This window comes from Ciona robusta, chromosome 1 (assembly GCF_009617815.1).
Source record: "Ciona robusta chromosome 1, ASM961781v2".
NCBI classification, from domain to species: domain Eukaryota; kingdom Metazoa; phylum Chordata; class Ascidiacea; order Phlebobranchia; family Cionidae; genus Ciona; species Ciona robusta.
Window position 1 is genome coordinate 14,185,365 of NC_143235.1, and position 12,182 is coordinate 14,197,546.

Here is a 12,182-nt window from a genome sequence, read left to right on the forward strand (position 1 = left end):
ACGTACAATTAACATACATATAAATATAAGGGTTGGTGTAATATCAATTACCACAAATATGAATACAGTAAACAAGAGAGCCCAGCCCTAATGAGTAGGCACGTCGTGTTATCAAATTATTGACATAGACGATGTGTAAAAGCAATAAAGCATTACCTTTGTTAACATTGTTGTCGCGAGGTGATTCGAAAGATCACAGTACTGATACATTGTCATGTCATATTCGTGCAGTTATATTTCATATATTTAGACACTGTGGTGTCATACTCAAACGATTTCCTGGCACCCCTAACTTTACGCCTGTCCGACGCCGTGGCGAAGTGGTTAGCGCTCCTGCCTCTAACCCAGAGGTATTGGATTCAAGGCTCGACGCTGCTACCATTGTAACAGCTTTAATTTGGTAAAAAAATGGGAAAATCCCTGGGTGTTTCCCTGGAATTTCATGGTATCATAATCATTATTGTGAAGTCATAATTAAGTTTCATTTGTTTATTTGTAAGCTTACCAAAGAGTTGCACTTCTTGTTAAGTGACAAACTGCAAACAGTTATGTCATACTCATTCAGTTGAATTCCAAGCTACACTTGTGAATTTTGTTTAGTTTTTTTTTGTGTTAAAATTATATTTTTCTAATACTTCCTCTTTGATATTTCTTATCCTTGGACCAATGGTTTATCACCCTGTAAATTAACAGTGTGGTCGTGGGTGTATCAAAGTCCTACCACGTCTATATTTATATAATGTTCACTTTCAAAACAAATCTGTGAAAAATCTTTGTGTATTTCGTTTAAATTTACAAATAATCAACAAAAAAATCAAAACTGTTTCTGACACATTTATAAATTTCTGGTACTGATACATTCCCTTTCAATAGGGTCTTAACGTATTGCACTACGGAGCAGAAAATAGTATTTACTGCCCAAAATAGGAAAGTAATGTAATGAATTAGTCACTGCTGCACACAGTTAAGCAAAGATAATGTCACGTCCACGATAGATTGTAAATATAACAAAATGATAGGCTTGATTTTAATATTCATGTGTCATGTCATATGAATGTTTACAGTGGTAAAACTGCTTTGAGATAAAAGTTAACATGCAACCCTCTCTATAACACATGAAAAAAATTATTCACATGCTCTTCTCTTTCTGCGAACACGATGTGCCGTTGAAGGTCTTAAGCGCTCTTGAGTTGAACTTATCCACTTAGCAATGTGCTTAACTTGTGTTTTGCGTGCCTCCACCACAGAGCTCGGGTCAGCATCATTTGCATGTCGTAGATCTAAGTGATGAGCCGCACCCCACATTAAAATGGACACCACGGATTCACTTTTCATCTCAGGTACTCCACCCACATGCCATGGGTCAAGAAGCCCATTTGTAAATACAATATTACCGGCTTCTACGGCCTTAGAGCCCCCGAAGTCAGTAAGGGCCCATTCAGGGCGGGATTTAATACCATACTTTTTAAAACAACTCTTGTCGAAACTTTCTTGGGTCCAGTTTTTAACAGGGAACATATCGGTTACGCCGTTTGCACAGAATGGCATGACCATTGCCCCGCATGTCATGTAGTTCCACAGTGTTGTAGATAGTTTTGATGTTTCTGTTGTCTTAACATTATAACACTTGACTGACCCGGTATAGTTTTGATACACCCCTATTGCACTATGCATTGCCTGCAGTAAGTCCAACCCTTGCAAGTTAGGCTCACTTAAATGCTGACAAGTTTTGTTAACTGGCCATGCCGGTATGTTGCTCAAAAAGTTATTTGCGTAAGGGTAATCAACCATTGCCATATTGCCAAAGATGTCTTTAATAAAACTTTCCACTGCTGTGGAGGAATTTATTGCTGAACAGAGATGAAATATTTCTCCCAACAACTTAAGTCCACCAGGTTTTTTAGCCGTTTCATTCATTGTTTTCCAGACATTCCTTATATTGGCAACACAAGTCTCACCATTCTGAACACTCAAAAAATTATTGGTCACCGCTTCGTTGTATTGACTACATTTTACAGTAGAAGGGAAGTAAAGCACTGGTGCAGATGCTGCAATAGCTCCTGTCACAATATGGGGGTATTTTAACCTGAACCAAGCACTTAGCATTCCTCCATAGGACCCACCAAACACAACCACTGGACTATTCTTTGCTTTTGAATCAGTCGACTTTATATGCTTAACAAGAATTGCGAAATCAGCCAAAGCCTGTTCAGCTGTTAAGTATGAGAATTCTTTAATAGTTTTTGTGGAAGGTTTCAGGTTCCCAAAGGGTTTAGATTTCCCATAATAACGATGTTCTGCAAACACAACCATGGCTTTGAACATTGGAGCAATATCCCACATAAGCCCAGTGTTCTTAATAAATAATTCAATATCCCCTTCATTTCCAGTATAAAAGAATATAGGTCCATTTACCTTTGTCCAGTATTGCTCACTAACAAAATAACGTTGTGTGAAAGTTGCATTGATGGTAAAATCAAAGTGGTCAAGATTCTGCTTAAAGTAAAGTTCCTTTGGATAAATGTAACCTTCGTTCTTTGTAACTCTCCAACCAAATCCAACCGACAAGCAGCACAGCAATAGTAATGCAGCTAAGTTTAACTGTGCCATAATAGATAACCCTACGTTTTCTTTTAACACCATGCGCTAAAATACAAGCAACATTTAGATAAATCAATGCTTATATAACTAAACCAATGTATAATATAACTACCAAATATTATATATACAGTTACATATAGTTATAGTTAGTTATACCTACATGTAGTATATATATGCATTGGTTAGGTTAAACCATCAGCTTAGTATATACTCGGGTTAAAGAGACCTTTGTGATATTTGCATGCATGTGAGTTGGTCAATTCCCAGAAAAATATGAACGCACACCTTCCGTTATTCATTACAGGAAATACGAAGGGAAATAATAAACAATGCGCTTAGCTTCAGTAAATTGAGAAGGTGTCCATAGTAGTAGTAGATAACAAAATTATTATACACTTCATATCAAGCACTCTCCCCGCAAAAATGTAGCAAACTTTACGATTTCGCTCATGTGATAATTTAATTTATACTATTTCTGTAACGTAACGCAAGAGTGATGCCATGACAACCAGCGCGCGTTCCTTTTTCTTTACTTAACGACTTGTGTAGTTTGCAAATCTACTGCCGAATTTTTTTCCTTTAATTATGGCGTTTTTTGGTTTAACCGGTCTTGGTTATCAGGATTCTATTAAATCAAGGTTGGCAGAAAAACGTCCAGCTACTTGCCCTGTATCTACAGGTAATGCAACGTTGTTTTTTATATTAATTTGCACCGGTTGTACATTTTAGTAGTTTGCATGGTATTTAATGCAGCAAACAGTTAAAGAAATGTTTTTCCCATTTTAGGGTCATCAGAACCTAAACCAGCACCGCTTAAACTGCCGCCAATTCCCAATACTGGCAGAGTTACAGATCATTTTAATAACTACACAAATCCAACCGCTGGAAATGAAAGAAGTTATTCTAAACACATAACATTGCTGAAGAAACATGTCAGATCTGGATATTGTAAGTTTGGTTTATGTAGTTGATATAGTAAGTTAGTAACTCTGTAAAGGAAAGATGAGAAGCGCGGTACACATGAAAGCAGCGTGTAATAATGTACATGATAATGCTTGTGCGTTACTAATTAAAGACATCAAAAAATATAATGCAGTTCCATTCTCCCACAATTCACTCAAGGAACATATCTTGTTTTTTTTGCCAGCATTGTTTTTGTATGGGTAAGGTCCTATGGCAAATCATTGGTCTCAGGATTTAGATTTAAATTGAAACAATAACTCACCTAAACAATGTCTGAATTTGTGAACAAATACAACTCAGCACTAAATTAATACCAAGCTAATTCCAAATGGCTAATTTCAGGAGGCCATATAGGGTCAACTAGGCCTATATTCCATGAGTTTATTATAAATGTTTACACAATGCACTTAGCACCAAACGAATTATATCGGATCCCACTTACCGATGCCAACAACTTTGGTTGGTGGATTGCTAACGATGGGACACCACCTGCTAAGACTTATCCATGGGCCCGTACAGCTAGATATGTTCATTGCAGTAGTGAGATGACAAGGTTAGACTACTACAGTAAGGTGGGGGAAGACGGGACACCTTTAGAACATAATACTCAAATATCCTGATCGTGTTTTAAACATTTAACAACGGTTTATGGGAGTCGTGAGGATACAGTTATATAATTTTTTGAATGTTCTTTGTTTACTACCCAGTGAGACGAGAAAATAGACTGAAAAGGTGTCCCATCTTCCCCCACCCTACTGTATATAATATATATATTAATTTCTAATTTTTTTGAGAAGCATATTATTATTATACTGATATACAATTTGTATATTTATAGCCAATGTATTAATGACTAGGCATAGTAGATTAAAGTAAAATATTATCATTTTTTTAATACAATAAAAAAAATACAAACAATGAATAGAAAAAATTAAGAAAAAATATTAACACAAACTAATTTTATATAACAGATAAATTTTTTGACATTATGCCTAGTAGCATAAGTAACATAATAACACCAACTGTTTATTATTACAGCTTTGTGGATGCCATGGCCCTCACAAATCGAGAATTTTCGCTCTTTTAGTTTAACCTTGCCGCTGCCTTTCAAGCCATAATACTTCCACTGTTTTCCTTCATGCACTCTTGCTTTTAAAACTCTTCAGTTTAAATACAACTTTAGTTTAGTGGATTGTTAGTTTTTAAATGTGTTTACTGTGATCTAGCGCTTAACTTTGCTTATCTTGCTTACTAGTTTTAATTGTTGTTTGTGGTGTAATAAATAACTGATAATAAATAAATAACTTCTATAAAGAAATTTTGTATTTGATTTAATAACTGCCACTTATTTTGTGGAGTGGCAGAAGTTAGCATAATAGTACATATTATATAGCAAAGTGATAAGTTAATATATGCATAAATTCATTTACTCGAAAAACAGATTCGCGTTGTTATTTAAATTTTTTATTTATAACATGGGGTTACACCTAGCGCGACCAAGCGGCGGTTATAAAACACAAGCTGGTCCTGCGCGCATAGCACAAAACTTGGTTACAATACAAATTACAAATAATAATTCTAATTAGAAGAAAAATCAGTGTAATAAAGTAGTAATGTACTATGAATATACATTTCTACAATGCCTTACATTAGTTATAAATTAATGATATTAATACTTAACTTATGTCCCGCATGAGACTTGTTGAAACCTTCCAACTTGTAACCTGGTGTGGGGGGCGGCTAATGTTGAAGTTGTGGGTTCGCGCTCCGAAGCCTCGCGACGACGCTGTTCCATCCTGCCCCGACGCACACGCTATCCGACTCCGCAACGCATTGCACACCGATGTATGACACTTGTACGGCACATCTCAGTTTATTGTACGGTGAAAGTGCGACATCGAGCTTAGAGACAAAGTGCGAACAGCAGGGTATTGCAAGCCCCGTACTGCCTCCAGTTCAGGAAAGTGAAAGGTTTATATAACGAAAAACACGTGTAGCAAAACAATAAATCATTGGCATGTGGCAATTGCCTCGCCTGGCATACACACAACTGGGTAATTGTTTTATTATCACGATTAGAATGACGGGAAAGTAGATGTTACGAAAGCAGCGAAACTGCATTCCATTCCTGTCATGCTTTTGTTATCGCTATACAACGTTGCTTTATATTCAATCTTTATGCATTAGTGTTAAATTTAGCTATCTTTATATCATTAAATCTGTGCTAGAGCACAATCAACCGCTACACTGGTATGGAATTAACATCATCTAAACTAAAACTCTGTTTAAATGCCACGCGTTGCAAGAGAGCCAATCATCGAAAAACGAGGAAATAATCAGCTGGTGCGAGGCGATAGTCACATGCTATACTTTGCAGAAAAATCGACCAAAACATAAAAAATGTCAGTGACTAGTTGCCGTGTCATCTTTGGAACTTATTGGTTTGTTATTACCAGGTTCCATGAAAAGCAGTACGGACTCTGATGAAAAGTATTGGAGGCCGCTCCATGAAAAGTATTGTATAAAAGTTTTCTGTATACTTTAATTTTGTGTTGATCAGAACGAGTAACGAACACAGGTTAAGATTTAAAAGATGATTTACAAAAAATGTAAAAATAATTCTTAAAAGTAGGAACAAACAGCTCCCTAAACATTATAAAATAATTGTTAGCGCCACCTACCAGAAATAAATTTTTATTTCTCCGTCTATCGACCAGTCTTTAATTTGTTACAGTTTAACTTAAATTTAAGTTGTACTGTTTCAAAATGATATTTGAATATGATAAGGAAGATACAGACGATACCTTCGACCGACTTGATGCTTTAAAATTAGAGGTTTGAGCATTTTTGTTTTAACCGACTTATTCGGCGCTGTGAAACTTTGGTTAGCTTACTTACATATTAATAGCCCAGAGTCACTGAGTTCAAGTCCCGCCTCTGCTACTTTTGTGGGCGCATCTGCATAAAATGTCCCGGGCAAGCCACGTAATGGCAATTGCTCCAATACAGTGGTTTCTTATGAATTTAAGTTGTCAGCTGTATACGTTAAAACATGTGATGTTCAACTTCATAGGACTCATAGGCAGGCACAAGTTGTGTATGTAACAGAACACCTGTGTAAACACTGCCATTAGCCAGTTGTTTTGTCACGCGAGGATACAGGATACAGATAAATTTATTCATATAAAATTCTAATTACTCTTTAACAATACAGATTGAAAAAAAGAGAAAACTGATTGAAAAATCAAAAGCAACGCACCAAGAATTAGTGGATGGTAAAATTGCATACTGTATACTGTCTTGTCTAATAATCTACAGTTGTTATTTTAAATCCCTTGAAATATGCATTTTAATTTGTAAAAGTCCTCAGCTCCATTAAGTATGGCAAGCCACGGGGTCTGGGAAGGGATTCATGAATGAATGAATGTAACTTGCCACAATGGTAGCAGTGACAAGCCTTGAACCTATCACCTCTAGGTTTAAGGTGGGCACACTAACCACTTTGCTACGGCGTTCGATCTAGGCCAGAGTTGACCCATTACCCCAATAGTATTCTGATGTATGCGTCGCATAATCTGGTTTGCCAATGCATGGCTATTGGTTATATATATATATATCTAAATGTAATTTAAAAAGAAACATAATATGTTTAATATGTTTTTATATTTTTTACAGAATTGCAACAACGACTTGTATCTTATGAATTACAAGTAACCAGGATATTAGAAATACAAGATGAGAAAACAAAGGTTTGTTTTTAAATATTAAGAAGCATAACCTGTTATGTTTTATGTTGTATAAATTGTCGAGCGTTTTTTACCACGCTATGACTGCATTGTATGGTAGCATTGGTAGGTACACGCGTGATTTTGTTTACAAACTTTTGGTAATGAATAAACGAATGTAGTCTACTTGCTTTACCCTCGCATGACCAAAAAATGACAGTCGTTATAACACGGATGTTCTGTTTCATACACCTTGTTTCACCTTACGAGTTACCATGCACGTTAGTTTAAACAACAAACCAAATACAATCGTAAATGATGTGTTGAGTTTTTTAAGTGGATAAGAAAATTAGAAATGTACGTTTTTTATTTTGAAAGTAGATTTTTATGTGATCTCGTCATGAACTGCCTTATTCTGCAGACTGGCCCATGCTAAAAATCTTGGTCACATAACTCAAATGATAAATAAATATTAAAATATATGCCATTGTTGCCAATAACTTAAAGAAAGACTTTTCCGTCTGTGGGCGCTTGGTTTATTGATTTTATTTTCAATTATTAAACTTAATCTTAGTTAATTTTTAAATTGTTCAAAATAATATCAACAATAATTAATTGCAGGGAAATGAAGTCTTAAGTAAATTATCTGAAACAATGAACGTCATTGATGCACAGACCACCAAAGTGATTGAACATTATAAGGTAAAAATTGTCAGATAAATATTAAATATCACCAACAAAACTTATATTAAACTATTCCTTTAGGTTACTGTAGTTACTGTAACCAGGGTCAGATTAGAAAAAGGCAAATATATTTACGAAAATGTATTGACCATTTAGCGAGTACGTGACATTCATTAAGCAGATATACACAGCAGATTTCATTATTATTCGCTTCTTATTTGCTTCTAATTTAAATTTACGGCTTCTAATCGCAGATGTAACAGTTTTTTTTGCAATTTTGAACAAATTCTGCCATGCCAATGGTAAAAGGCAGTTACACATATAGTTGTTGAACATAGGGAACCTTATTGTCATTGATTAATGTGTTGAATGCAATATACTTTGACTTGACTTGTTTGTATAGAGACTTAACAGCAAAGAAAAAGCTGAATTAGTTGTAAAACTAGGCAGCAAAATATAATGTCACCATTGTTTCAAAGTGGGTATATGTCATTGTCACCCCAGACTCCTCACTGTAGTGTTACGTCTATGCTTCTAACATACACTGTCTGCAGAGGTTGAAGGATATTTCGTCAACTTATGACACCAACAAAGTAACATTAAAGAAAGCAATTGCTTACGTTAAAAGTTTAGATGAAGAAACCAAACAAAAAACAGAAGCAACAATTAAAAACCTTGAAACTAATATTGCCAAGTAAGTTACTACTTCTCAACCCCCTGGGTTGCAACCAAAAAGGGGGTGTCATTTAATAATTTGGTTGTACACACTACACACTGGTGTTCAATTTCTCTACTTTATTGTGATGCCGTATTTTATGATTGCCTTTATAAAAATCACATCTGGGACCGATAACTTTAAAGATTAGATTATATGTTGTTATATAATTATATTATATTACATTGGTCTATTAATCCTATTGTTTTCAGTTCGAAAGAAGAAATTACATTGAGGCAAAAACAGAACAAAGCCAAACTACAAAGTTTACAGGTGAAGACTCAATCTTATGTTTTTGTTGAAATGTGTGTGTTTTATTATGGGCTGTTTAAACTTTCAGCCACACATTATGTTTAAATCTCATTAAATAATCACCCACAAAGTTACACATGTGCTAACTCGTGAGCTGGCACAACTCACAAGGTGTTTGAAACCAAACACCCGTGCTATAACAACAGTGGTTACCCCAACACGCGAGTATAAACAATTAACATTCCTTCATTGTTTAAAGATGCAACTAAAGATGACACAGTCAAAGAAAAGATCTCTAAAAGTTGAACTAGATCAAACTAAGCATCAAAACACGGAACTTGTTAAAATATGCGACGACTTAATTCCGCACCAGAAGTAGATCTTATTTCTATTAGTTTGTTGCTATGATTTATTATTTTTCCCTAAATTTGCACTCTTTTGTTCCATATTACATTATTTTCATATTCCTTTACTGCTACCTATATAATATTAATATAAAAAGAAGGGATACCGTTGGGTGGGGGAAGATGGGACACCTTCTAACTCTATTTTATCGTTCCAATAGGTAGTAAACAAAAAACGTTTAAATAATTATAAAACTATACCGTCACGACTTCCATAGACCGTTGTTAATTGTTTAATACACGATCAGGATATTCGTATATTATGTGCTAATGTCCCACCTTCCCCCCACTCCATTATATCATAGAACGTGTCCGCTATGGGAAAATCCCGTTTACTATATATGGCCATGCGGTAAAAAAAAGTAACTTTGCAAGCCAAGCTGTTTCCAGGTTAATTTAAAAAAGATTTTAGGTGACAAATATTGAAATTTGATCATCTTTGAAAATTGGGGTTAGAGGTTAAAAACTGTGAAGATTTTCTTAATAGCAGATTCGTTCTATGTTATATCACCCCCTGCTATAGTAAAATAGAATAGTGCGTTTTTTCTTTTATTGTTTTTAGAAATATTCGCACAGAATCTAAGTTTGTTACTATTTTTTTGCTGAATCCACTTGAGATTACAATATGGTGAGATTGAGGTATATATTATAACTCCTTCGTTTTGAGAAAATCTCTTTTTGTCATATTTTGTACACTATTGTTAAGCTGGTTGTTTTTTTGGAGAAAGCAAACAAACTATTGAATTAGTGTGGATGGCCAATATATATTACCAACGTCGCGTCAGGAAACGGCGCTTGTGTCCGCCATTATGGAGCCCACAGAGCGTAAACCGCCAATACAAATGCTTTGTCGGCGTGTGTTTATTTGATTCTTGGAAGCGATGCAAAGCTAGAAAACACGTATAGCGGTTGTTTTAATATTTATAATATAATTTTAAATATAAGTGTTGTTATATAATATTAAATCTAAGAATTAAAGTGGAGTAAATTAGTATTTTGACTGTTAAGAGCGTTAAGTGTGGTTTAACATGGTACTTTACGTTAGCGATTAAAATTAGCAGCAATTAGCTTAGTTTACAATAGTATATGATCATACCTACGAATCTACAGAACCATTACATACTACATTTATAATCCAACATGAGTGGACATGCAGCTCCAACTGCTTAATACTAGCAGATAAGGTGTTCGCGTTTTTCGATTTCATAAAGAACCTGAACGCAGAAAAGGTAGCTTATTAATTTAAGCAGAGGACCAAAATCAGTAACTCAGTGTTGTTTTCCTCAATGTCACTTTGATATTAGGCAAATTTTACAAACATACATTAAGTTTCGTTGCTGGGTATACGTGTTAAGTTTGTGACCCAAAAAGTAAAGTCACGACAATTTACATGCAAAACTGCAGCTAGATACACCAGTGTATGTTAATGTTATGCGTTTTTTGTTTGTATTTTTATATTTTAAACATGTTCTTTTATGTTTTTGGTTGGTATACTTGATATTTTCTGTTTTTTTACTCTTTAATCGATTGAGTGTTTAAAAAAAATTGATTCTTTATGTGAGGTTTATTATTGTGATATAACATTAGTAGAAAGCCATTTTTACGCGCAGAAGTGCTTGGTTCCTAAAAAATTGCAATATTTAGACGAAAAACAGCTCTCAGCAATGATAAAATGCTATGCCGTGGGCTGCGTAATGGCGGCGACTATGACGTCCTAGACGCGGAGACAATGGATAACAAAACTCGTTGTTTTACAATCCGTTTCCTAACTTGGTCTATACTAACTTTGTATATTACGATCGCGTGTTCAAATCACTTTCGAAAATGTGGGATGTAGAACGATGGTAACGGTATCCCATCTTACCTTGCAGCATTTTTCATTATTTAGCAAATCACATAGTTTCTTTGACATACCCACTTAAGGAAGGATCAATTACCCAACCCCTCGTGATCCATCATTATTTAGCACATAGAAACCTGTAATACAAAAGCAATATTTTTCAAACGTAGTTACCGATTCTTTGAACAAAAAACGCCGGGCAAGCGCGGGCTATTAATAACAAAACGTAAGGCGATCTGAGACGTGAACTGGGCTGACAAATCGGAACATTCTAGTTATAGCTTCCTTCCAATACAGTAATAAAGATTACATTAATTAAAAAATCGAATAAAAGGTAATTAGAAGAAAAATGACAGTCGCTAAAACACGCTACGGGTAACAGAATAATTGAAAAAAAGCGAAGAGAAGGAAATTAGTCGCAAAACAACAGTCGTTAAAAACACGCAGCGAGAAAAAAATTGCACCAGTAAAGTGTCAAATAAAAGCGTGGCTGTTAAACCAACCGGATTTAAATAAACTGGAACGTTAGTTCTTCGAAATATCCGGGACCGCTGTGTAATGATATATATGCTGTTGGTGCCAATAAGTATATAGTAGGACGGGGTAAAATGGGAAAACCTTATCTTTCTATTTCCTCGTTCCATTTGGTAGTAAACAAAGGTTATTCAAATAATTATAAAACCGTGTCCTCACGACTTTCATATAGATCGTTGTTAATTGTTTAAAACACGATCAGAATGGAATTTATGTGCTAAAGGTGGTGTCCCATCTTACCATATTGTATACGAAGAAATATTTATGTTGGTTTCGCACGTGAAACGGAACGGTATGTCTGAAACGCTATTTTGTGTGTGGGCTTTTAACGGAGACAAAGGTAAACTGTCACGTGTTCAATCGGCCCTCTCTGTAGGTGAGAAGTCAACCTGTTCAAAAGACAATGCCATTTATTCTCTGTCGTAGTTTACAAAGAGTTTGTATCTCGAAGGTGGGGTGAAACA

General features: G+C 35.1%; 3 protein-coding genes across 4 annotated transcripts; 2 read left to right on the forward strand and 1 right to left on the reverse strand.

Moving 5' to 3' along the window:
• Positions 1-761: 761 nt before the first annotated feature.
• Positions 762-2,862, reverse strand: LOC149743572 (lysosomal Pro-X carboxypeptidase-like). The gene has a single exon (XM_089872926.1). The coding sequence runs from the start codon at positions 2,641-2,643 to the stop codon at positions 1,126-1,128; it is 1,518 nt and encodes a 505-aa protein (XP_089729052.1). The 5' UTR covers positions 2,644-2,862; the 3' UTR covers positions 762-1,125.
• Positions 2,863-3,047: 185 nt separating this feature from the next.
• LOC149743573 (sperm microtubule inner protein 11-like) lies at positions 3,048-4,882 on the forward strand. Its single transcript, XM_089876028.1, has 4 exons — positions 3,048-3,280; positions 3,388-3,549; positions 3,976-4,117; positions 4,603-4,882. Exons 1-4 carry the CDS (start codon positions 3,187-3,189, stop codon positions 4,649-4,651), a joined length of 447 nt encoding a protein of 148 aa, XP_089732154.1. The 5' UTR covers positions 3,048-3,186; the 3' UTR covers positions 4,652-4,882.
• Positions 4,883-6,244: 1,362 nt separating this feature from the next.
• LOC149743574 (uncharacterized) lies at positions 6,245-10,202 on the forward strand. Of its 2 annotated transcripts, XM_089875865.1 has the most exons (7): positions 6,246-6,399; positions 6,779-6,839; positions 7,240-7,313; positions 7,911-7,991; positions 8,528-8,667; positions 8,901-8,961; positions 9,200-10,202. In XM_089875865.1, the coding sequence occupies exons 1-7, from the start codon at positions 6,331-6,333 to the stop codon at positions 9,317-9,319; spliced, it is 606 nt and encodes a 201-aa protein (XP_089731991.1). In that variant the 5' UTR covers positions 6,246-6,330; the 3' UTR covers positions 9,320-10,202. The 2 variants fall into 2 exon arrangements, with proteins under 2 accessions (XP_089732003.1, XP_089731991.1); XM_089875877.1 differs by lacking the exon at positions 8,528-8,667 and having other exon boundaries at positions 6,245-6,399.
• Positions 10,203-12,182: the final 1,980 nt, after the last annotated feature.